The sequence below is a fragment of the Varanus komodoensis genome, unplaced genomic scaffold (assembly GCF_004798865.1).
Source record: "Varanus komodoensis strain SLA01 unplaced genomic scaffold, ASM479886v1 scaffold17, whole genome shotgun sequence".
Classification (NCBI taxonomy): Eukaryota; Metazoa; Chordata; class Lepidosauria; order Squamata; family Varanidae; genus Varanus; species Varanus komodoensis.
This window is the reverse complement of record NW_025335505.1, coordinates 25161547-25186582: the sequence shown is the minus strand read 5'-3', so window position 1 is coordinate 25186582 and position 25036 is coordinate 25161547. Positions and strand designations below refer to the sequence as shown.

Sequence of the window (25036 nt, the reverse complement as noted above, 5' to 3'; positions counted from 1 at the left end):
TAGCCTGTCTTCTGACTTCCCCATTTTGTTCATAGTGTCAGAAATGGAAACTTAAGACTGAACCCTTAATCCACTCTCACTTCTTGCTTTCATTACCATAGGCTAGTCAGTTCTCTAAAGCCAAAGTGTTTACAGTGTTAACTTCTATGGCCCAGCATAATGCTGTTAACAATTTTTTCTCCCCAGAAACTAATAAGCGCACACACATATTTGTAGATTAATATCTATTTTAGTACTGATTGTAGGGTTTCTTCTAAATACTAAATTAGAAGGCATTCTTGAACTTTGTCCAGAAGTCTCCATGCCTTTAGCAAGATTTACTTCCAAGTAAATTTGATTACAGCCTTAACCACACTTTTACCTTTGTACTTGTTACAAGTTATATTCCTACAGTTCTTTCTCTTTTGGCTTCATAGTGCTGGTATTCAGCCCCTACCTTTGTCTTTTCCTATTTTTCAACCTGAAATTGAAATGGATTTAATTGTCACTGATACCAGGGCTGGCACATACATTCTGGCAAAACTGCTCCAGAGAATGTTCATATTATAGTTTGGGATACATTTTTATAACCTAACTCTGATCGATGGCCCTGTACAACTTAATCCCAGAGTTGTTTTGATCACTTTTGCTCTTCATTGCTTCTTGCTGTTTGTTGCTGTTTGTTTGGATAGGTTCTCCATAAACTTTGGGGCTTTCCAGAAGCAGGCTGGAGACCATGCCTTACTGGAATTACAGACAGGTGAACTCCATTCAACTACTTACAGTAGGTGACTTTGAAAGTCAGTGGGTTGCACCAGAATTTATTTAGGCATGCCATAGCAAAAGAGAGTGAATGCAACTAACTAGGTCCAGTTTGTTTTTGCTTACTTAACTTTTGTGCCACAATAAAAAAATATTTTGCACCTTCTACAGTACTCTGAGCACAGAGCTTTTGGAAGTTTCCATCTTTGTCCCTTCCTATTGGTACATTGTACCTCAGTTTGGCCAAAGCTTGGCCACCATAGCAACCATCTATCTATATTTTCTCTCATGGCAGAATCCAGGGATCCTGGCTAAGAGGAAAGTCTCCCTTCACTTCTAACAGCAAATGGATAGCAATGCCTTTTGTGAGTCAAACGAAAATTTTCTCGCATTCTATATAACTTAGTTTCCGTACTCCCACAGTTAGTATGATACAGTCACTGAACAGCATTAAATCCCTTAAGAACAGCTGTGAGAGAAAGCCAGAACAGCCCCTTCAGTGCTAAATGAGGAAATATGTATCCCTGCCCTGTTAGTCAGTGACCAACAATATTCCCATGAAGAACTACAATTAACTAGAGAAAGGGCAGTGGGTAGGAGGTATACTTTGGGGCTGTTCACAAGTAACGTGAATGATTACCTTTCTTACCTTGTGTCCTGTGTTCACACAATCATGAGGTAACTACTCATAAGTAGTCTCTGTGCACCTCCATCTACCCTTCAAATGGTGGCATGTATCCCATCAGCCCCCATGGCTGGGAACCAATCCCAGTGCGCACCACTCCCTGGATTTCTTGCCTCTCATACATTGGACGATATGCTCCCCAGGGTATGTTCTCTGCCAGCTTTATTTTTTCTGCTGTGGAGGTTGCCCTGTCTTGCATGCTTGCTTGTGAGGCTGTGCCAGGTTGGCAACATGAACATCTGAGCAATCTGGCCAGGCAGCAAGTATGTGAGCAATTGGTCAAGTGGTAGACAGAACAGCGGAGCGTCTGGGCATCAGGGAGCAGGTACTGGGAGGGAGGACAGGAAGTGTGGGGGCAGCCACAGTGTTCTGTGGCTGGCTATTCAGTTGTTGCTAACATGGAAATGGACAGTGGTGGCTAGAGTGGCCATGCTTCCCATGGCCACGCTCGCCTCTGAGCCCACTGGCTGAAATGGGGAAACCATGGAAAAACTGTGTAACTGGTTTCACACATAATGAGAAGCAATGCTGCAACATGGAAACCTTAGAACAGACTGCTGGTTCTCTGGTGATTCATGGTAATCAGACATGCCTTATTGCACCATGCTTTAAACATTCCTGCCGTGGGTTGTCATTGTGCATGAATACAACCTCTTGTGTTGTGGCCTTGATTCCACTCCTTCAGTGTGTTATGAGTAATCCTGATATATTCTTGTGCACTTCTGTCCTACATGTCTCACCTGCTCTAACAGACAATATCATGGCATCTGTGAAGGTGGGCAGGGCATTTTCATGTGGCAGCCTAGTGGGTTACTGGGATGTCTCCATGTCCACTGATAAAATAGTTCCCACTTTAAGGTAAAAAGCATCCTTCATGTACTTCTCTAAGAGGTGTTAACCTTCAGTCTTAGTTGATTATTGTAGGATGATACCTTTAATGTGGATAGGGAAGGAAGTCTCAGATTCTGTGAACTGCAGGCTTGCTTTGTGTTACAGAATACATTTTGTCATTTGTTTCAACAATAAAGAATATCTGTGAGATCATAAGGGGTAGGGAGCAGCTGCTGAAACAAAAATCTGTAGACCAGCTGCATCCTTAATGCAAACTCTAAGGTTATTATATTTTTGTCTCCGTTCTGCAAACACAGATGAAAATTCATGGTAACTTCTCTGATTTTAAATATAGAGCAATTCTTGTATGTTGTAAGGTTATGCAAAGGTATTGATCTGAAATATCATAAACTTGATGCTTTTTTGAGACCCCCCCCCCACTTTTTTAATTGTCTTTAGTTCTTGGCAGCCCAATGAAAAGTTAAATAAAATGTTTCTGCTTGACTTCCTAGTAATATTTCCGGTAGTCTCTTTGGAACACTGGATTTCCTCCAGCTGCTTTTACAAATTAAATATTTGGAATGTAAAGTCTTTTGGTGTGTACTTTGGTGTTAATTCTAGTGGTCCGCAGCAACTTTCAAAAAACATCTTAACATTATTAATATAAGTAAGTAAAGTAAGTGTGCAGGACACTATTTTAAAAGGCTTCCATGGAACTTCTATGTTTGTTTTGAGGGGACTATTTTGGTAAGTGTTATTGTTTTTGTTTTGTAGCTGAGCAGTACTGTTATAGGAGTCTAATTTTTAGGTACTGTGTTTTATTTTGTTACAGTTACCTTCATGAGAAAGCTAACTTTAAAAGCATTTCTGTGTTTTAAATTTTAAAATTTGGTGTATTTTTTACTTTGAGAAACAGGACTGATATAAATGATGATACTATTTTTACATTGGGAGTTGTCTCATGGTATTGTTTTTATTTTCTGTTGCTTCCACATCAGACTATATTTATGTTCAAATCAAGACTTTAGAACAGATAAACTTCATCTGTCACTTTACTCATATTGATATCAAGCTGGGACCATTGATGTGACATAAAAGTTCAGTTGGGAAGATACCAGCATGGAATGCAGGGGGAAATTGCTTTTGTGAAGCAGCTCTGTATGTATATCTGCAAAACAAGCTTATGTTGGAGGAGTTTCCACTGTTCCCAAATGAGCCTAATAGTGATAATCGTTACATGTAACAAGAAGCTATGTTGAGCAGCTTTATTGTTACATCGAGTTGATTGCTCATAGAATTAGGAATAGTTTTTTTCATGAAATCATATCAAAGAGTGTCAAATTTTTCAATACGTACAGTACTGAAGAGGAAATAGATTGTGACTGCATGATGAAAAATAAGGCAATACTGACCTTCGATGTTCATTAGAAAGGTGTTGTGTGGCTGAAAACATTTTGCTTCAACTACTTAAAACTCATTAAACAGTACAGAAATTGGGATGAGATCACCAGATGACAAATATGTATTTGTAGTTTCCAGAATCTAACCATAAAGCAATCAACAGAAGGCTGCATTGCAGTTAATATTGAAGTGTACTCAGGCTTTAGTCTAAGCAAAGTCGTTTAGTATTTGATACCCATGGTGAAACTGTAACCCATAAAAAGCCCTGTCTGCACAGAGGTACTGGCTTTTTCTTGAAAATGTTTTGAGGAAATAGAAGAAGAAACATAATGCCCTTTCATTCTGTGTTCCTCCACATTCTTTCCATGCTCTGAGAGATAACTGGACTCCTGCTTGGTAAAAAACGGTGGAGTGGAAGGCTTAAGGAAAGTGGTAAGACCAGCACCTGCATGGGGCCCGTTTTCAGGAAGATTCCATAGCTAAGTGTGTTTTTGGTGGGGATCCTTTCCCTCCCTGATATACATAGGAGGTATTCTTGCCCACTTGCTCAGTACTTCTCCAACTGCCATTGTGGTTGCCTCAGGAAGGTCTTCTCTACAGACCTTGAACGTCTTAGTGGTTTTCCCTGTTTCTTCATTGCTCCTTCTTAACTTCTAACTTCATAACTCCTTAATTCAACCTTTCACTTTTTAATCTTATAAAACAACAGCAACATCCTCCTCTCCTTTGAATTCTCCCGCTCCGCTTCTTCACCTGCTTCAATCTTTCATGCTCATTTCCTTGCTTTTTCTTTAAGGTGCTCTTCAGGATATGCATTCACTGCAGGGATAAACTTCCCTCAATGGACAGATATTCCTTTTGTCTCAACAAGGGACATCTACTACTTTCATGCTTACATGATCAGACCTTTACCAAACATGCCCAGTAAAACAGGGCAAGCCACCTCAGAGTGAAGCTCTGGAATCATGCCCTCCAAGCCACAGACATCTCTAAACCTACAGAGTGGGACTACCTGTTTACCTCTCAGACCTTCACTTTGCTGCAGCAGGGCTCTTATAGCCACCCAGTATGCTCCACCAACACCCAGGTGTTCAGTTGATGCCTGCAGGGCCAAAAAGTTGGCCAAGAAGCTGAAGATGGCAGCTATCCAGAGAGAAAGAAGTGCTTGAGGTCTTAGCACCTGATCTCAACACTGGTGCAAGTGGTTGGTGCTAGAAGCTCAGGAATCAGAATTGCTGGCACAGAGACATGACCCAGTCTTGACTACTTCCATCTCTGAGGGGGGAAATCCATGATTTCCCACCTCAAACCCCATCTCACTCTCCTGCTGAAGTATTGCTGCCCTAAGGTTCTTTGCTTGTCTTGCCATTGCACTATTCTGTTCCTGAATCACCATCAAAATTCCATGTTTTGTACCTGGGAAAATGCTTCTGTGACTGCTTTGTGGGAGATAGAGGAATCTCTTGGAAATCCTTGTGGCATGGTTGGTGAACAGTGACATAGCTTCCCCTTGCATGCCTGCACCATTTTGTGAAGCTCTCTTAAGGCATCACTTAGACACACACCCTCAAAGTCAGCTGTGTGTGGGCACCAAGATCAGCCTAGGTCCCAGCCCCTTCTTGACTGGCCTTGTATACACACATGGCAGAAGACCCATGCATAATATTCATATATTTCTCCTTCTTCTCCCACTCCATATTCTGAGCTGATTAGTACTAGGGCTATGGGAGGAATCTTTTTGGGGGTGGGAATCCATCTGGATCAGCTGCCTGGACTCCACTGAATTTTGCCATAGAATCTGAGTTCCTGGTGAATGCACCTGGTATTTGTATGATGCTTACCAGGAAATTCACCTGTGCATCACATGCAACAATGTCTATACATTCTTCAGGTAATGTGGAAGAAGATTGCCAGTTGTACATGTGGCCTCTCCATGCCTGCCTTGCCAGCTTCCTTTTGAGCCTGAGCACAACAGGGATTGATCCAGACAGATCACTGCTTTTCAACTGTTGTCATTACTTTGAATGGTTGACTCCTACCTCCACATTGGCCATATCATGATCAGTAGTGGCTTTCCTGCTATGATCCTCAGTACTGGAGCACCCATTATTTGGATTATTGGAGGGGTGAATGAGAGCATCTCACTGAAAACATATCCATCTCCCTTCTGGCACTGCTGCTGCAAGACTGATTACCATAATTCCAGAAGGCTGCCTATTTGAACCCACAGATCCAAGCAGCTTCCTTGCTGGTACCTCAACCAGCCTCAGTTTATTCAGGACCAGAGAATTATCCTTCAAATTTGGTATTAAGTACATCAGTTTTGTACATTTGGTATCAAGTACACTGACCTCCACTTCTGATGTAGCTATTACCAAGGAGCCAGCATCTCCCTTGGATGACAAAATGACTTAGTCTCAAAACCCAACAACAGGTGGAGGATCTGACAGATCCAGTATATGATGTTGAGAACTCAGTAATACTGAGAACTCAATAGAACTTATGGTAATTCTATATCTTCCAGTTCTGCTTCAGAGGAACTGCAAAACCTGGAAGACACTGCAGAAAGCCCTTCTCACCTTCCAAACATTCCTTAAAAACTGCCATATCCAAATAGCCACAAACAATATAAAGAAGAGCTAATGTCCCTATCTTCCAGTAATGAAAAGAAAAGAACTGGGGAACTACAGACCCATCAGACTGACATCAATCCCTGGGAAAATTCTGGAGCAGATTTTAAAGCAGTCAGTCTGCAAAGACATTGAAAACAGTGATTACTAGAAGCCAGCATGGATTTCTCAAAAACAAATCCTCTCAGATTAATCTTACTTTTTTATTTAAAAAAATGGATAACCTGCCTGATGGACTGTGGAAGTGCTGTGGACATAGTATATCTTTATTTCAGCAAAGCGTTTGACAAAGTGCCCCATGAGATCCTGATTAACAAACTAGCTATAAGTGGGCTAGATGGAACAACAATCAGGTGGATCCACAGTTGGCTACAGAATCGGACTCAAAGAGTGCTCATCAGTGATTGATTTTTTTAGTTTTTAGTTTAAAATCTTAATAAAAAATATGCAAAAAAAAAAGAGTGCTCATCAATAGCACCTTCTTAGACTGGGGAGAGGTAACAAGTGCAGGGTTCAGTCCCAGGGCCAGTGTTCGTCAACATTTTTATTAATGCTTTGGATGAAGAAGCGCAGGGAATGATTATCATATTTGAAAATGACACAGAACTGGGTGAAATAGCTAATACCCTAGAAGAAAGAAGATTCAAGGTAATCTTGATAAGTTGGGGTGCTGGGCTGAAAACAAGAGAATGAAATTCAGAAAGGAGAAATGTCAAGTTCTGCACCTAGGAAAAAGGAAACCAAGTGCATTGTTACAAGATGGGGAATACTTAGCTCAACAATACTGCAAGTGAAAGGGTCTTGCAATTGTTGTAGATCACAAGATGAATGTGAGTCTACAATGGAATGTGGTTGCAAAAAGGGCAAATGCTGTTTAGGCTGCATTAATGGAAGTATCACTTACAAATCATGTGAAGTACTAGTTCCCTTTTACTCAACACTGGTTAGGCTTATCTGGAGTACTGTGTCCAGTTCTGGACACCACAGTTTAAGAAAGATGCAGACAAGCTAGAAAGGGTTCAAAAAAGGGCAACAAGGGCAATGTGGGGACTGGAAGCAAAGCCCTATGAGAGACTTAAAGAACTGAGTATGTTTAGCCTCAAGAAGAAAAACTGAAGGGAGACATGATAGAGCTCTACAACTACTTCTAAGGCTGCCACAGAGAGGAAGGACAGAATCTCTTCTTGATCATCCCAAATTGCAGAACACGGAATGTTGGGCTCAAGTTGCAGGAAGCCAGATTCCAGCTAGAGATCTGGAAAAATTTCCTGACTGTTAGAGCAGTACAATAATGGAGCCAGTGACCTAGGAAGATTGTGGGCTCTCCCACATTGGAGGCAATCAAGATGCAACTGGTCAACCATCTGAGGGGGATGGTTTAACTTAGTGTCCTGCACTGAGCAGGGGGTTGGACCTGATGGCCATCTGGTCCCTTCAAACTCTACTATTCTATGAGTTTATAATAATTATTATATTATTAGAGAAAGGTGTACAGTTGAACAGTTTGTCTTCAGAAACTTGGACAAGCAAGCAGCTTACTGTGCATTGAGTAGAAAGCTTCAATAACATTTCCTTGTCCCCTGGTTCTCGTCCCATCTGCTACCCATCAGTCTTTCAAATGGATAGCAGTGCTGTGCAGTTTCAAGACACTGTGCTGCCAATAAATAGTCATTTAATTAAAAGCTATTTATTTTGCCGTAACTTGTCATAGAGCTGTTCAGTTCAGACTGAAAATAATTTCCTGAATCAGCAGAGGCTCAATGTGCATTCTTAAAGCAGGACAAACTGTCCAGTCATGGGGCTTGATATATGTGATATGTTGGGGTGGGGGGGGGAGACAATGTGGCTTTCAAATGACTCCTTCAAGAATGAGATAGAGTTATGCGGATAATTTTAGGTTGTTTTTTCTGTGCTTATATTTAGCAATTTTATCTATTTCATTCATTCATTCATTCATTCATTCATTCATTCATTCATGGACTAGTACAGTTTCTTGAGTAAGTACTCAGAGAGGAAACTTACTAGGAGTTTTGCAGCCTTGAAACAAAGGTGACCTGAGAGATGGACCCTGCCTCATATGCATGCCTGCTGTTGGCTCAGTTGTTTCTTAGTATGCAAAACACATCAGCCAAATCAGGCTTGTAGTAGTCATTTGAGCTAGTTTGTCTCTCACGTATTCACATTATGAACCAACCATAGGAATTGGGCCCATTTAATGTTCTGTTTTGTTTTGGTTTTTTGTGCAGTAAGAAGCTACCAGTCAGCTTCTTGGCTGGCTCTTCATTCATGCAATAATATGTATCTTTCCTGTTACACATGGATTTGTTGCAAAAATAGAAACAACAGAAGAGTAACAAATGCATTTTAAATCAGTCTCAACCCCTGGTATAAATAAACCATTTTTCTTAGTCATTCCTGCAGCATGGTTTTGGTGCAGTCAGTAAACTAACATTAGACAACAAACAGCTTAACTAATTCCTCTCAGGAAATTTTTTGACTGCTTTTTAAAGCAAACCAGCATGTCTGCCCCTATTGCAAACTAGTGACTCATGAAATGTAGGGTAGTTTAAAGCACAGTTTGTCACTGAGCAGTGTGGCCTGCTGTTTATACAAAGAGCATGCTGAAATAGCTCTCTGGATTGTGGCCCACTGCAGTTTTCATGTATGAAGGACATCTGCTTCCTCTGGAGAGATGCAAAGAGGACAGAAAGAATCTTGGAGCTATCAGTGATGCAGTCTACAGACATTCAAACACAGTGGCAGTGGTACTTTTGTGAGGACACTGAAACTTTTTCACAGAACTGCAGTTTTTTAAGTTTCCTAGGAAGGGAAAGCATAACAGTTTCAGACATGTTAGTATATGTTATGTTAATTTTAAACAATTTCACTTTAAAGGAGAAAATTTGGAGTGTCTGGGCTAAATGATTACATGAACTCCATTTGTTGGGTATCTTTCTGTGTCTTTCATGGAAAAGGGAAACAGATACTGCTATTAAAATTCAAACATGTTGAGCAATATCAGGAGTGAATCAAAAGATTTCTGATCTCTGAAATAATTGCTAACCATATTGTCAACAGAATTGCACTTCTAGGTTGCTATTGTGCATAATTCTGTATTCTTACCAGGCACCTGTTCTTTAGTAGTTCTGTTTAATAGAACAAAATTATTAGTGTTAGATGCTGGTTAAAATGTAAATTCAGCTGATTTTTGCTTTTAGTTTAGTTAACTAATTAATTAGTTAATTTTAGTTCTGTTAACCTCATCAGAATTTATTTCATTGGGGTGAGAATTGTTCCAGTTCAATGTGTATTTCCCCATTACAGCTGAACTCGATGCAGGGCATGCTCAGAAGGTGCTAGATATGGAGCATAACCAGCAAATGAAGCTGAAGGAGCGGCAGAAATTCTTTGAAGAAGCTTTCCAGCAGGACATGGAACAGTATCTCTCCACAGGGTATCTGCAAATAGCAGAAAGACGAGGCAAGTACTGGACTCTTTCTGGGTGTAACTCTTAAGCTAGATCTCGAGATCAAACTATAGCACTCAACTGCTGTTTCCTGAGTTATGGTATTTTCAGGTACTACCAGGTTAGACTCTAACAAATTAACAGAATAGCCAGAAAACTCAATCCCCTGAATCAGTGCCAGAGCAGATGACAGATGAGTTTCAAGATAAATAGTAAAAGATTATCAGAGAAAAGAATAATGGGGCATGTCAGAGGTTCCCAACACAAATCAAATATCAGAGGAAAAAGTGGACATCCTGCCTGGTACCTCTCCAAAGAATACAAAAAAGGACTCAAAAGGGCCCTTGGTTAAAATACTGATTCTTGGGGTTGAATATAGAATTTTGTCCAACATCAGATATTCTCCAGGAAAGCCACAGTTACTCAGGCCACAAATCCTATGATCTTCCAAAATTGTCTCAGAAGCCATAGGATTTTTCACAATCCTATCATCAAAATGCTGCAGTCCTGGAATTTGGAATTTGAAGACCATATCAGGAAAAGAACCATACCAACTTCCCCCCAGTTGCAGTTGGGTCTTGGAGAGGGGGAAAGGAGGGCCTGATGGGGTGGATGCTCTGGCCATACACCACAGTCAGTACCCCAGCTTCTTTCCCTTCATCCCCGATGCTTTATCCATATGGACAAAAAAGGCTGACTTGGTAAAATAGCCAGTGCAGGTCATGGCCTTAATAGGTTTCCCCTATACCTGTCCACCTCTCTGTACGTCACACTTCTCTCCTACTGACTGGCAATAATTGTAGTTCTAATAAGGCTATATATACCCATGAAAGCTGCAGGTTCCACTCTGAAGTAAGTTGATCATTTAGGAATTTTTCTCCTGGATTCCAAGGAGAAGCTTTACTTTATGTGTGGGAATCCCTGCTACTATGCCAAAAAGAAATGCCTGCAATAACCAAAATGTCTGGGGCTATCATATAACCAATTGGATTACAATAAGTTCATTCTGAAATTAACTGCCTTGTAATAGCAGGGATAATATGACTTGTAGGCCAGTACATCAGTTGGTTATTGAGATGTTACCTTCCTGTAATCATACAGTCACAATTACAGGGTACCAGACACACACAAAACATGTCTTCTGGGTCTGCAGTAGAACTGCTACAAAAATCACACAAGTGGGTAGTTTCATATGTATGAAGAATGTTAGTATTGTTTTATGCATAAGCAGTCTTTTGACTTTTGTTTTGCAGAAAACAGGTTGGTTCATGCAATCCATTTTGCAACCAGGAAGGTGTCTGGAAATCATGGTGAAGGCATATATGAATAAGCTCTAGTATACTAATGTATTTTTTTCTGATTGCAGAGCCAATAGGAAGTATGTCTTCTATGGAAGTGAATGTGGACATGTTGGAACAAATGGACCTCGTAGATATGTCTGACCAAGAAGCCTTAGATGTCTTCCTTAATTCAGGAGGAGAGGACAGTACAATGCCATCTCCTATGATAGGTAGATGATGAGCAATGGTACTCCTACTTGTAGTGGTATATGCTAGATACAGTACTGAATACTGATGTGTTATGGCAGGCTAGAATTTATTTTCTTGGCCATTTAAATTGTCTTGATTTAATCAAGGATTGCAGTTTGTCTGTGCAAGATCAACTAAGGAACCAGGTTAAGTCATCATAGTAAAGAGGCCTATGGGCAGCAGAGTACTTAAAGTGCTAGAGGAACCCATGCTATGCCTGTAGTAGAGGTACTGCTGTAGGGCAGGTTGCTTGAAAAAGGGCTTGTTGGGACAGATGATGGGAATCCTTGAATTCATTGAATCCCAATGTTGCTTCCCCTGGAGCTGTCATTGTCATATCCCCTCTCATATTCTAAGGGAGTACTCTGTTCTCTTTTCCCGCCCCCAGCCCAAGCTTTGCTCTGCCCTAGACAGATATATAACTGAGCTGAAGTCTTCCGCTGGGTTTTGGCTTGACTCCAAAGACTTCCTTATGCGATTTACAGCCATTTGAGGTCCATCACTTGCTGAAATTAAAGAGGGTTGAGTTTTATTTTGTTTTTGCCTTAGTTTAGGTCTGAAAAATAAGTCTGTTTGAAGTCCATTTAGGATTTTAAGAACTGTGAATGACTCGTCCTCTGTAAGCTTGTCTACTTCATTTTTAAGCCTGATTGTGCCATAAAAATATGGAGAATTTGGGAGAAATAGTCATAAATTTCATCAAGTTATGAACACAATACCCTACTGTTTACTTACCGTATTTTTCACTCTATAAGACGCGCCTGACCATAAGACACACCTAGTTTTTTTAGGAGGAAAACAAGAAAAAAAATATTCTGAATCAAATGGGCACATAATCACAGGCACATTCCCCATCACTTCCCCATGGGCTGCACATCTGACAGACTTACTGCACACACATATTCGCTCTATAAGACATACAGACATTTCCTCTTACTTTTGAGGGGGAAAAAGTGTGTCTTATAGAGCAAAAAATACGGTACCTCTATTGTGAAAATGGCCTAATAACGCTTCTTTCCTTCCCATCTCTTCAACCAGTTGCCCCATACTTCAATGTAAGATTCTGCAGCTGAAGAATAAAACATAATAATTTCCTAGCTGTATGTCCAAACATATCTAAGGATATATTTACCCTGCCTTCCTCAATACACAGACACATTATTTTTAACAGAAAAAGATACTTGGGTGATTTTTGGAGGAAAGGACTAAGTACTGCATCTTTCACTCTCAATTTTTCCTACCTTAAAAAAAATAATAAATAAAAGGCTATTGAGTTATGTTGGCTACTACTATTTGATGCTACAGCAGATCAAGTCGAATACACTCATCCTGTGTTCAGGTTTGGCTAGTATTGTTTTTTTCTTGGGAAACTATAAAAGTTTTCACTTCTGATAAATGATCATCTTGTAAAAAACATTTTTGTTAAGTTATTCTTGACACACACGTTTTTATATAGATGTGTCATTGCAATAAAGTTGTTTCAAGTTCTGTCATGAGGGGCAACCCAGATTTCTGCTGCAGAGGACTGCCTGTTGGGATGTTTCTCTTTGATTTACTGAAGCTGTTGAGACTAGTGTGTACATGCTAACTGATATTCAAAATTCACTATGTTGAATTAAGGCATAGGCGTGATTAATCTAAGTTCCTTTGATTTCACTGTGTCTGTTAGAAGTGTGTCAAAGTCTGGATTCAAATCCATTTTATGAGAATTAATCTAAAGTCTTTGCATTTTCCACATTTTTGACGAAGATCAGGCAGTTGGTTAAATCCAGTTGTCCATCTGCAGAAGTGGATACACAGAAGCCCCTAAGCCCAGTCCCCACTTTTCAGCAGGACCCCCCAACACCGGAAGCTTTTTAAGCATGCAGGAATGTCAACTTCTGCCCTCCTCACTTGATGGGGAAATTCTGGCTCCAACTCAGTAACTTGAACTGAGCCAGTGTAGTGTAGGGGTTCTGAGTTCTAGTCCCCACTAAGCCATGGAGCCAACTGCGTGTCTTTGGGCCAGTCACAGACACTCAGCTAAGCCTACCTCACAGGGTTTGTGTTGTGGGATAAGATTGAGAGGAGGAGAATAATATAAGTTGCTTTGAGTCCTTAAAACAAGTGGGATATAAATCAAATAAATGAATAAACGTGTAGTAATGCATTTTCAGGAATTCAGGGTTTGCCTCTCATTTCTCAAAGCATCCCCGTCTCTCATTCACTAGGTTAGTGGTTCTCACTCTGCTTTACAGGCTGATCAACATTTCTTCCCAAGTATACTTATCCAAAACTAACAGCAGGGTTAGAAAAGGGAAGCAACATGGAGTTACTGAGTGTGGTGGAGACCTTTGAATATTGTTTGGTGATAGAAGCCTGGTCCAAGCTTATCCTTTTAGTTTGTCTCCAGAATAATCTGAAAATGGTTTCTGTAGGGTTTTCAGTACCCAAATTTTTGTTGGTATGTACTTTTGTTGACCTGAGGCATTTTGCAAGTGTCCAGTGTGAAGTATTTTATTCACACACGGTCTGGGAAATGAAGGGCAGTTAATGCATTACTTAGAATAGTCATTGACCAGAAGTTCAATTTTCATTTTACAGAAACTTGAGAGCTCAAGTTGTACAGAAGGCATGAGGCAGGTAGCACTTAGCTTCTTAAAGCTTGCATAGTTTGTCATGGATGAGTTTTCCTGATCTGAACTGCGCAAACCTTTGTTTCAGGCCATTAGCAGAAGCAGCTCAAGAATTTACGAAGGGTATATGCATGATCTGAAGCATATATTCAGATAATTTATTGCTTAGTCCCACCTGTTTTGTAGACAATGCACAGGAAATGTGTTTGTATACTAATAAATGAGCTCTAGAAGAACTGAGGATTTTGTAACAGAGTTATGTTTCAGTTACTGATCAGCCACTTTGTTCTTTTTCTTAATAATTTCTCATTGTTTTGAAGGATCAGACTACGCCTGTCAAAATGAAATCAGTCTTCAAGTTCCCTCTCAGTCAGAGTTGAGAGAGAAATTGTGTTCCACAGTATCAGTCTGGACTGATTCTGCTAGCCAAGATGCCAGTGAAGGGGAGTCTCCTGTGATTCAATCAGATGAAGAAGAAGTACAAGTGGACACAGCTCTTGTTGCTGTAAATACAGAAATGAAAGGTGCTACTGATGTTAGTGACGAGAGTGATTCACAAACCATTTGAGTCATAAACACCTTGTTCCATATGAATTAGGACCCTGGAATGAATGAGTAAAGAAATGATTGTGTTCGCCTGTTGTTAATATGAACTATCATGAATGAGAATTACATATACAGTATTTGAGTTTGACAGTCATATGAAATACCAGTTTTTATAATATAATATATATAAGCACAGCATTTAGCAATAAAGCCTTGGCTTTTGAACAGTAAACTTTGTATATAGAGGATAATCCAAAGAAGTAGTTATGAAAAGGTTTATTTTGCAATCCTCAATAGGACCATAATACAGAAGCCATCTTTGCTGTTTGTGGTTGCAGTGTTGATGTCTTCATTGTTGTACTAAAGACTGATAAAACCTGGGGATTATGCTTTGTTCAAGCAACAGAATACCTGCTTCTAGTGTTCTGCCCACCTTCAGGGTATGTGTAAAAATAAAAATCTGAGCAGTTGGGCAAGAATCAGGTAGTGTATTGGCCCTGTCCAGGTCTTACTGAAGCAATACAGTTATATGCCTATAAAAAGAACAATGTGACTATGTTGGAAGATTAATTATAATGTACCAAGACCACCAACTATTGTGTAGTTTTCTGACTTTTTGACAGTGTGCATATAGATTCCATCCTCCTATCCTGTCATTGCTTTGTCCTGCATTTGAGAGGATTCCCTCAATGTAAAGGTAAGAAAGTGACCCACAAGTTGTCCTGCTTGCCTTCTAATAGAGGCTTGTGCTTTTCACTAGTTGAACAGTAGTGCACTATTCTTCAGCATTTTGACTACACTAAATATCAAAAGGTTGAAGAACTACCTTGTCTGAACTTTAGATCTGGGCTTAAGTGTGATCCACTAGTAGCGCATTACTCTGACTTGCTGTTTTCATAGAGTTGTCTTAAACTGAGGGGTTTTTTTCCCTTCAAATGGGTGGCTTTTCCTAAACGGCAACTTTAGTTTCCAATCCTCAACATTGACTGTTAAAGAATATCAATACAACTGTTCAATTATGTATGTTCCAAGAAGTTCCCTTGCCTTGAACAAAAGGAGGCATATGTAGGAATGAGCAGGAGCTTTGACTAATTGAGCTTTGCAGTGACAGTAAGCTATTAAGTTAGTTTATTTCACTTTTGTTGGAAGAATGCAGCTCTATAAATGAAAGCTAGCAATCACTGCTATGAAGTTATATCTTTTCCTAGCCTACCAAGCTGGTCTTAACTTAATAGCCAGCTTTAATTATTTAGTCTTTACAACTCCCTCAGAAGAAAGACAAAGTGTCCAAAAAGTGTTTTTTTTATTAAACCTTGTATTACAAACCTGAAAAGTAAACAAAAACTGGCAATAAACATGAAGTCTTCCCTTACAAGGAAAGAGAGCAGAGCAGCACTAATAAATTAAATGTCAAACTGTAAGCCATAGTCAGAAGTTTACTGTCAAGAAGGAAAAAGTACACAGCAAGGCCATAAAAACCAGACAACCACATTGGAAAACACTCGACTCTGTATGTTATTGTTAAATATTCCAAAACAATTCAGTCTTCTGCAACAACCAACAATATGTATTTTATAAGACTTTCCTGACAGTCACTCACCACTGGCAAGCTCAGTGCAATATGGGCAGCTCTACGGTTTTGTTGAATTCAATTATGAAACAAGAGTTTGTGAAAACATTTTCCCTTTTTTATTACACAGATACTGTACACACAACTGGAAAAGGGCAACAACTACTCCATTATTATTTTTGTTGTTGTTCAGTGATGTAAGCAGCACTTATAAATGTTACAAGAAAAACCCTGTAAGCATCCAATCCAACCGATGAAGAAAGTGAAACGTAAGGCTTTTCTTCATCTTGTCTCTTTGCCACCCTTCCCCACCCTCCCAAGAAAAGGCTCAAGTATTTAAAACAATTTACAGGCTTATGTACAAAAGGTGTGATTTTTTTTTTGTTATAAAATGAAGAAAAAAATAGACAAGATGAGAGCAATGCATTTTCACATTCAAAAGAAAGATGCAAACCTGCTAGTGGCTCTAAATGTGATCATAAAACAAACAAAATTAATGCTGACTGTGAAAAGTTATGAACAACAGCAGTGGAATGAAAATGGAATGTTAAAGATTGCACGTCTATGACAAGAAGCACTTATGGCTTCAATCATTTTTTAAAGGATGCTATTGAAGGGTTTTTGATAAAGTAGCCAACAGCACCAAAAAATAACAGAATGGATTTCCTAATGAAATCAGGCACAGTTTTCGCTCGCATGACTCCTCAAGGCAGGCAGTCTTTTTTGTCTCTTTCGTCTTCTCCTCCTCGAACAGATGCATAGTGAAGTGCTGGTAACAGAGAACATTTTCTCCAAATCTCCCATTTTGCCTACGGTTAGAAAACTAAGTCCATCTTCAGCTGCCATTACCTCTCAAAGAAAAGTGTGTATTCTCCAATTTAAAAAGGTACAAAACTCATCCTGCCTGTTACAGAATACAAGCCAAAAGTATAGCAATTTCTTTCAAGTTTTGTCTCCTATCCCTTTTCTCTCTATAGAAAAAAAAATTGCTGACATGACCAGAGAACAAATTATAAAACACACCAAACTTCAACCTATCAACAACAACAAAACAAAAAGTTTAAAAGCCTTCTCACAGTTACCCCCCTCCCACCCCCAAAAGGCTTTTTATTTTCAGGCAGAGGGACAAATACAAATGAATATCATCAGCCCCTTGCTGCTTTTAAAACAGTGAATGTACAGCAGTTAAAAAGACACCTGCTGTATCTAACTATCCTAAAATAAAAATAAAATTCAACAGTTTAATGCTAAAACAAAATTAGTTCTCTAAAACCAGAAGAAAATCTTCTTTAGAGCTAGTGCAAAGACAGCTTGTATTCTACAGCAAGTACTCCAAACTATGATATAATTACAAAAAATATATATAAAATTGACAAAAATGAGAGTGTGTGTTGGCATCTTCATGATTAACTTGAAGCACTTTTGGATGAACTGGAGGATGAAAATCTTGATGACGGCACATCAACTGTTGCTCTTTTCCGAGGTCCTCTTTTTGGTGTAGGCTTGCTGATACAGTTCTCAATGGTGCCATTTTTGCCAGATACTTTTCCACAGATTTGATTGACTAAACTGATTATTTGTTCCTGTTCAAGAAAAAGATGTTAAGTATAATTAGTATTTTCTCTATCCTTTGAATATAAACTTTAGATACTAGATACTTTAATAATATATTGATTCAGGGCCAAGTTACAATAAATGACTTTGAGCATAATGGAAACCTAACTTATAAATGAACCATGCACTCCCCACACCAGCTCCAGTACAGCTGAGAAGAAACCAAGAATTTCCCTACCATTTTTAACTGCCTCTGATACTGGAGATAATAAATAGCCAATGTAACTAGTAGCCACTGACAGTATTATCCTTCAAGAATGATAGTATTATGTCTAGTGTTGCATCAAAACGCAGTCAGTGACAGCCCCTTTCCCCAGTCAAACCCTCCCCCCACCCCAGTTAAACATAATCAGTGCTAATGTTTGATTCACCAGTTTGTTTTTTTACAAAGAACTATCTGCATGCATTTTAAACAAAGTTGCTGAAACTTACATGCTTATCAAGTAACAAAGCAGTAAGACATGAGGCACAAAGTACATTTTAACAGAGCCTCTTTAATAAAGTGCAGGAACAAAGGAATGTCAAATGCCTATGAAAAGCCAACTCAAATATACGTTTCTAATATACCCAAAAGTATTGGTAAGAATAAATTAAGATGTTTCACTACACATCATAGGTACAACAGTTCCAGCATACAAACTATCTAGCACTAATAATTGCAAAAACAGAATTTCACTGTACAGACCTCATCATAACGATACATTAGTTTTAGTCCACGACAAGACTTCTGTTTTTCTACATGCCGCAGAGCACATTCGAGGCAGAAGACAACATTTTCGTTTTCCTGTACAACCTGCCAATTGTTTTTTTTTAAAAAAGTCAAGAACTTTAATAAGCCAGAGACTACCTGTATGTCTATGATTCTAAAAGAAGGTTTAATTGAGAGTCTTAGCATAACGATCCCCATTTGCTATCATGTAAATGACTATGAGAACTCACTTTTATGGTTCAAACACTGAATGTACTTCATTTTTTAAATACAAAACTCTTATCATGATCAGTATGGCAAATGTAATAACTGCATCATTTAATTACAGTACTGATAAACCATCTTCTTAGGGTGCAATCCGAGGTTGTTGCCTGCAACTCTCTCAGCTTGGAGCTATAGGAGCATCCAGCTGAATACAGGTGGAATACAGAGGCAAAGACTGCCTCCATACTTCTCTTGCCCTGTAAAGGATGTAGACAGAAGGGCTGAGATACCAGTGGGATTTCTTGTATCCCACCTAAGTCCCACGCCTTCCCACCACACTGCCTCAATGCTGCAGCTGTCATGCAAGGAACTGGGCCAGGTGCAGGAGCCAAGGGAGGGCTTCTATGACTAGCATTCCAGCTCCAACCTCAGACTGCATTCCCAAGAAGGCTCCATGCTGTTCTAGGGCTGTCCAGACATCTGGTGGCTGCAGGATTGCCACCTGAGTTACTCTGATCAAATTCCAGTGAGCATCAGAAGCAGAGTCAACACTGACAAGATTTAAGTAGTTCTTCCATGCAAAAATGTGCCACAGTCAATCTTTTCTTTGGCATGGGCTAAGCAGTGATGCAAGCAGCAAAGAACTTTGAGGATGCCAATTTGAATTGCTTATGTGGTGAATGATGAAAGTACACAATTGTTTGTCAATGGGAAATTTTCTTTCTGCCACTGCAAGTCTTTTAAAAGTATATTGGCAGTTTGCTATAGAGAGTATCTTATTCACAAATGAGGTACTATACATAAATGGCTTATCACATGCTGACTGTTCAAAGAGGCCTTCATGTGTACATCAGCCCCATATTGTGCTTGATGGCACTGCACTTTATGAAGTACAGTGTGTGGAGAAAATGTGCTTTTAGTCATGCTTTCAATAATTTATAGTGCTCAATCATCATTGCCTTATGAGACTACTTAGAGAAGTAATTTTAAGTCATTTTTTCTATGACTTAAAATTGAACTGTTCTATGCAACTTCTCTCTGGACATGAGGGATGCTCATGAAAACTCTTACCAATTATAGCTATGGTCACAGCTGCATTTTTTCCTAAATTAAATGTGCGTATCTTTTTCATAGCTCCCCTTTACTTGTATTAGTTTCTTGAGAAATCACACATTTCAAAGCACATTTTAGGTAATCCTGTGCTTCCTTAGTGGAAAGATCAATAATGGCAGAGAAGTTACTCTACAGCAGCCCTTGCAAAACAGCTGCCATCATGCTCTGCAGTGGGCACCTGAAGGCACATGCTGCGCATGGCTCAGGCAAAACAAGGCAGCTGCTGAGGTGCAGTGATGTTGCACAGTGCCCACCTAAGTCCATGTCCCTGAATATACCCAAACATTCTTTGCAGCAAGATAGAATTCCTTGACAGATGACTCCACATAAAAGTTTGAAAATAAGAAATTACAGTACAATCTTTAGAAATATGTTTCAGCCTAAAAACACACACCCCAGTCTAAAACTTCTGCCTTCAATTAGACTGTGGCAATGGGGGTTGCCAATGAATTCTAAGCATGCCATTCATCAGTGTTTCCCACCAGCCCCTATTTTTTTAATTGAAAAGTATTTATGGTCTTAGCCAAGTATTATCCTGTAGCTATGGAATGAGTGCAATTAAGCAGCAACAAATGGTTCAAAACATTTGTAAGTTGGACTCCATATGCTAGGGGTTTTCATTACCATGGATAGGTAACACAGGTGCTGGCAAATCTGACACCTCCTCTCAGATGTCTCTAACTGCCACTTCCGAGGCTTTTTCTTCCCATCCACTCCTGTACTGCTGCTGTCGTGGCTCCCATAACGGGCTGAAGAATGGAGGCCTGCTTCATACAGCTGCCGCCGCTGCCTCAACTCAGTGTCCCTGTGAACATTAGGAGTAATTAAAACATCAGTTCTATATACACTGGAGATTTTAATACAATGCCAACTGTATTGGTACCACTCCCTTCATATTGGAGGGAAACAGTGCCAATACTGTGTTGTTACTAAATCCCACCTAGGATTTTGTCAGTGGACAAAATGGACAAAATCAGGAGTTCTTGAAACTAAACAGATCCTGAGAACTGGAGTCTGGTGGAAGTCTCTGTGATGCTACTGGAGCAGACCAGAATACTGGGCAACTGTAACTGCCATCTCTGAATTGCCACTACTACTTAGTGGGAGACACCACCCTTTTTATCAGGGGTAATGTGGCTAAGGGGAAAATGAGGCAGGAATGTAATGCACAATACAGTCCTTAGTAGACTTCTTATAACAGCCCAACAGTCAGCAAGACCTGACCCATTGAGACACTCACACAAAAACGGGGATTGAGCAAAACATGGAGCAGCAAGAAAGGAGAGATGAAACATGTACAATGGGAACAGAGCTCAGGAATGGCAAAAGCAATATCACAAAGCAAGCAAAATCAGCAATTTAACATTTGCAGGAATAAAACACAGTTGTGCCAAACAGCAAAGACCAGGCTCTAGAAGGAGAAAGTTCCTTCAGTCTTTCTCGACCTAGTGTCCAATGGGTGTCTTAGATGGCAACTCCCATCAGTCCCAGCCAACATGGGACAATGGTCAGAGATGAGAGCAGCTGTAAACAAAAACATCCAGAGAGCACCAGGTTGGTCTAGAAGATCACTCTCTTCGGAGAAGCAGTCTGAATTGAACAAACGCGAGAACCACTCCATTTGGACAGAAACAAATGCCAGCCCTTGTCACATCCACATGCATTATTCCTAGAAGGGTTCAAACTCTGCAGATGTGGAAACACTCCACAGAGGAAGAAGCACCATGTGGAAATCTCCAATGTGCCTCACAAGTCTTCCACTTTGAGCACAAACACATAGTGGAGGAGACTTTAACCGTTCTCTGCAAGTTAACACATTAGTTTGTTAAATACAATTTGTAGATTCCAGCCATCAGATTTTCTATGGATCTCTTGATCTATCCGATGTGCTACCGACCAGCACTACCCAGTTGTCTCACACTTGAAATGTGGGTAGCGAAGCTACATGGTAAGAGAACAAAAGAGAACAGCATTACATAAGAAACACAGCACCTTTTCCCTCCTTTCAAACCTGTCTTGGGAAGGGTAACAAAACATTTAGAAATGGGTCTTTTGTTGTCCCTGGAAGGGAGAAGCTGTGTTGTTCTCCTCATATGAGACAGAGTGAAAGGTCTGTTTCCTACTTAACCAGCAATTAAAACAAAGAAATGGCTTCATGCATAAATCACGTGATAGTCTAAGTATTAATTTTTAAACTTCGGGGTCAGCAAGCACTCCAGGAAATACCGATTCCCACTCAGTGGTAAAAAAAAGTCATTACGTGATGCTCAAAGTGCAGAGTTCTTTGCTCTGATCTCCAGTGCTCTGACAGCATACCAGCCATGGGATTTTCTTTTCCCATGTGTGATTGTGTTCAGGAAGGTAGCCCAGTCCAGCAAGTGCCAGCACTGGTCTTGGATTTCTCACAACACTCAGTCTACTTGCCCCTAGAGATTCTCTGAGAGAAAGCAGGGTAAAACAACATAAGACTTGGGTTACCTGAGCTCTCCCAGAAGTGCAGATATAGTACTCAGAGCAGACCCATTTTCTTTCTTCGCCTCTGCTGTCGCAATCTGATAAAGCAGCTTTTCCATCGAAAATGGCTTGGGTATATGTCTCCGCTTCATTTCCTGCATTGATAAATTCCAGTGGGTTAGTTCTTAATTGACATACAATAAAAAAATTCTGGAAAGAAAATAACAAATCCCTTGAACTAAGGGTAGTTGGATACAAAATAAAAAATCTGTAACAAGAGGAGTACACATCCACATTAGCATTTCTGAGCATCCTTTTAGTCAAAGACACTAGGCAGAGCTGGAGAATTTAGAACAAGCTATGCAAGGAATACATTTGTGTAAGTGGTGGTATTACTACTCATTTATCTCTCCCTGGGTAGATGTCTCCATCTAGTAACATATATCCCTAATGGTTCTCAATCATCCATGAACCATTAGGGATATATGTTACAATTGTCCAATAGTAGCCCTCCTTATGTGTTGTGGTAATGATTAAAAACCAAAACAAAACAATTGTGTGTCATACAATGAAGCAGTTCCATTTGAATGCCTTGTACCTACTTGCCAATCAACTGCACATTGGGTAATCCCAAATTTGCATGGGGAGGGGGGAATTGCAGCATCCATTGTTCCCCATCCTCCTCCTCACTTGACAAGCACCCTTTCTATCCATTCATCAGTACTCCCTTATCAAACCCTTTCACCTACCTACACTGGTCTACATTAGTACTCTCAAAGTTCTCTGAGCCAGGGACTGAAGCAATTCCATGTTCTGCATAGACCTCAGTGCAAGGTTGGTGCAATTAATTAATTGTTAATTCAGTACAGGTCAGAAAGTAGGATGCTATTACTTAACACTTTACAATAAAAGCACAGGGGATAACAATAGGCTGAGCACCCATGTTCAGTGAGCACAAGGCTTTCCATTTTGTAGAAATTACACGCCACATTCTGTCTGCTGCTTATTACACAGACACCCAGAGGCGTATAGTCTCCTCCTGTTCAGCCAATTCCAGAAAGAGAACGAGAGAGAGAGAGAGAGCGCGCGTGAGCATGGTTCCTTGAGATCTCTATGCTTTTTCAGGTCACCAGCTTTTTATAACTTCCATACAACTGGTAACATGCCTGTTCTTCTTTTTACCAGACATGGGACCAACACACATTTTCTGAAGGTGAAGAAACAGAAAGAGCCCAGCACGAGTAAGGCAAGCTCAGGCTTCACTCACAAGCACACAGTGGTACAGATTAGGCTGCTTGGTTTGCAACACTTGTGGTTACAGAAAATATTAAACCCAATCCTCTGCACCATGTGTTGCCTGCAGAAATGATACATCTCCTCCTCCTCCTCCTCCTCCTCCTCCTCCTCGCTATTAGTGGTAATATTAACAAAAACAAAGCAAAAAGGTGCTATCTGTTAGGCCACATTAGGACTAGCTTTAGGTATTCAGGTACCCCAGAGAGAATATTAAAACAGTTACCTCCCCTCTGCACAACAGCTCCCAATTTGTGCACTTATCCTTCCCAATCGTTCCACGCTGGCCTTTCAATTGCCAGCCCACCATTTGTTTTTCCCCTCAGACCTTGGGTGCACGAGTCTAGAGCCAACATACAGTTCACCTACTTAAGACTTCCCCCTTGCCCAGAGACAGATATTCAGTGTGGCTACTATTAGCAGTTCTAAGACTGCTACTTTTTGCATGGTTTTTTTCAAGTAAACAAGTCATGCAAAAGGAGCAAGTGTGATCTCCATCTTAGATGCAGACTGCATGGTAGACTATGTTACATACAATGACATTCAAGACAAATCACAGTTCAATCTTGCCCATTTTCGTAGCTCAACCTTTACTTATGTTAGGATCAGAAGACAAGACAGAGTCTAACATTGTCGTATTTCAAAAGGTTTCCTGCATCAAGCAGCACTGCACACAAAGGGTGAAGACTTCCATTTGCTTTTGCAAAAGGCATCCTGTTTTCAAAACGCGTGAATGAATGCAAGCTGCTACCTTGGCAGTTTTGAAACCCATGCTTGTCCACTGGGTGGTAGCAAAGTGCACAGTTTCAGAGACGTTGTAGCCACAACACACTTTAGACACAAAAGATCCTGGAAAGCAGACAACAAATTGTCCGCTCTGTTGTACAGTACGGTGCACCTTGATCCCCTCTTTGCACAACACTTCTGGGGAAATCTAGGGAGAGACAAGGAAGAAAATGAAATCCAGAGTGGGTACCTTTTATCAAACTCATGCAACCTACCCATGCATTATTTCTGGAAATCTAGAGAAATTGCAGTAGCAATGATCAACTTTCAGTGCTGCAACAGGAATGAACTGAATCCCAAGAGGTTACTCATAGCACTGGTGCTGTAAAGTACTGAAAACTAATTTGTTTTACGTGCAAAATTTCCAGAAATGTAACCATAGAAAAATAGTTGTCCCCTTGCCCTATTTTTGTTCTGCAAAAAATGGAATTGTTGAGGAAAATGGAATATTTACCCTTTAATCAAACTTTAACTTATTTTACTGCTTCAACAACCAAAATGCCCATTTATAGCTGGCACATACAAGTGCACCATTTGGCATACTTATGAAATTCATATAGCAATTTTATAGGTAGATAAATAGATAAGCTGCCATTTAGGGAAAAGCCAGGGCAGCTTACATAAAAGAAATCTATGTTTGTTTACTCTGAAGTCAATCCTATTCTGTTCACTGGCACGGATTTCCCAGATAATCACATATTGAATACTGCCTGCAAATAGAAACATCTGCACATGCAGACTGCAAATTTATCCAATATGAGAGACAGAGATGCAAACTGCTGCACCCTGTGCCACCAAACACATACATTTGCTACCTGGACCAAAGAAAACCATGAAAGCTGAGCACAG

The 25036-nt window shown here is 40.0% G+C and overlaps 2 protein-coding genes across 9 annotated transcripts in view; one reads left to right on the top strand and one right to left on the bottom strand.

Moving 5' to 3' along the window:
- The window catches only part of DTNBP1 (dystrobrevin binding protein 1), a 94329-nt gene extending 79292 nt beyond the window's left edge, over positions 1-15037 (top strand). For all 6 annotated transcript variants that reach the window (XM_044426291.1, XM_044426292.1, XM_044426294.1 and 3 more), the window contains 3 exons: positions 9613-9768; positions 11121-11264; positions 14219-15037. In XM_044426291.1, coding sequence (XP_044282226.1) covers positions 9613-9768; positions 11121-11264; positions 14219-14466 — 548 coding nt within the window. In that variant the 3' untranslated portion in view covers positions 14467-15037. The remainder of the gene's footprint in view (positions 1-9612; positions 9769-11120; positions 11265-14218) is intronic.
- A 693-nt stretch (positions 15038-15730) lies between these two features.
- The window catches only part of JARID2 (jumonji and AT-rich interaction domain containing 2), a 219007-nt gene continuing 209701 nt past the window's right edge, over positions 15731-25036 (bottom strand). For 2 of the 3 annotated variants that reach the window (XM_044426287.1, XM_044426288.1), the window contains exons 14-18: positions 24153-24335; positions 22133-22263; positions 20279-20459; positions 18314-18421; positions 15731-17597 (exon numbers count right to left, since the gene is read on the bottom strand). In XM_044426287.1, coding sequence (XP_044282222.1) covers positions 17421-17597; positions 18314-18421; positions 20279-20459; positions 22133-22263; positions 24153-24335 — 780 coding nt within the window. In that variant the 3' untranslated portion in view covers positions 15731-17420. Of the gene's footprint in view, positions 17598-18313; positions 18422-20278; positions 21596-22132; positions 22264-24152; positions 24336-25036 lie in introns of those variants that run through there. The other variant, XM_044426289.1, reaches the window with a different exon arrangement.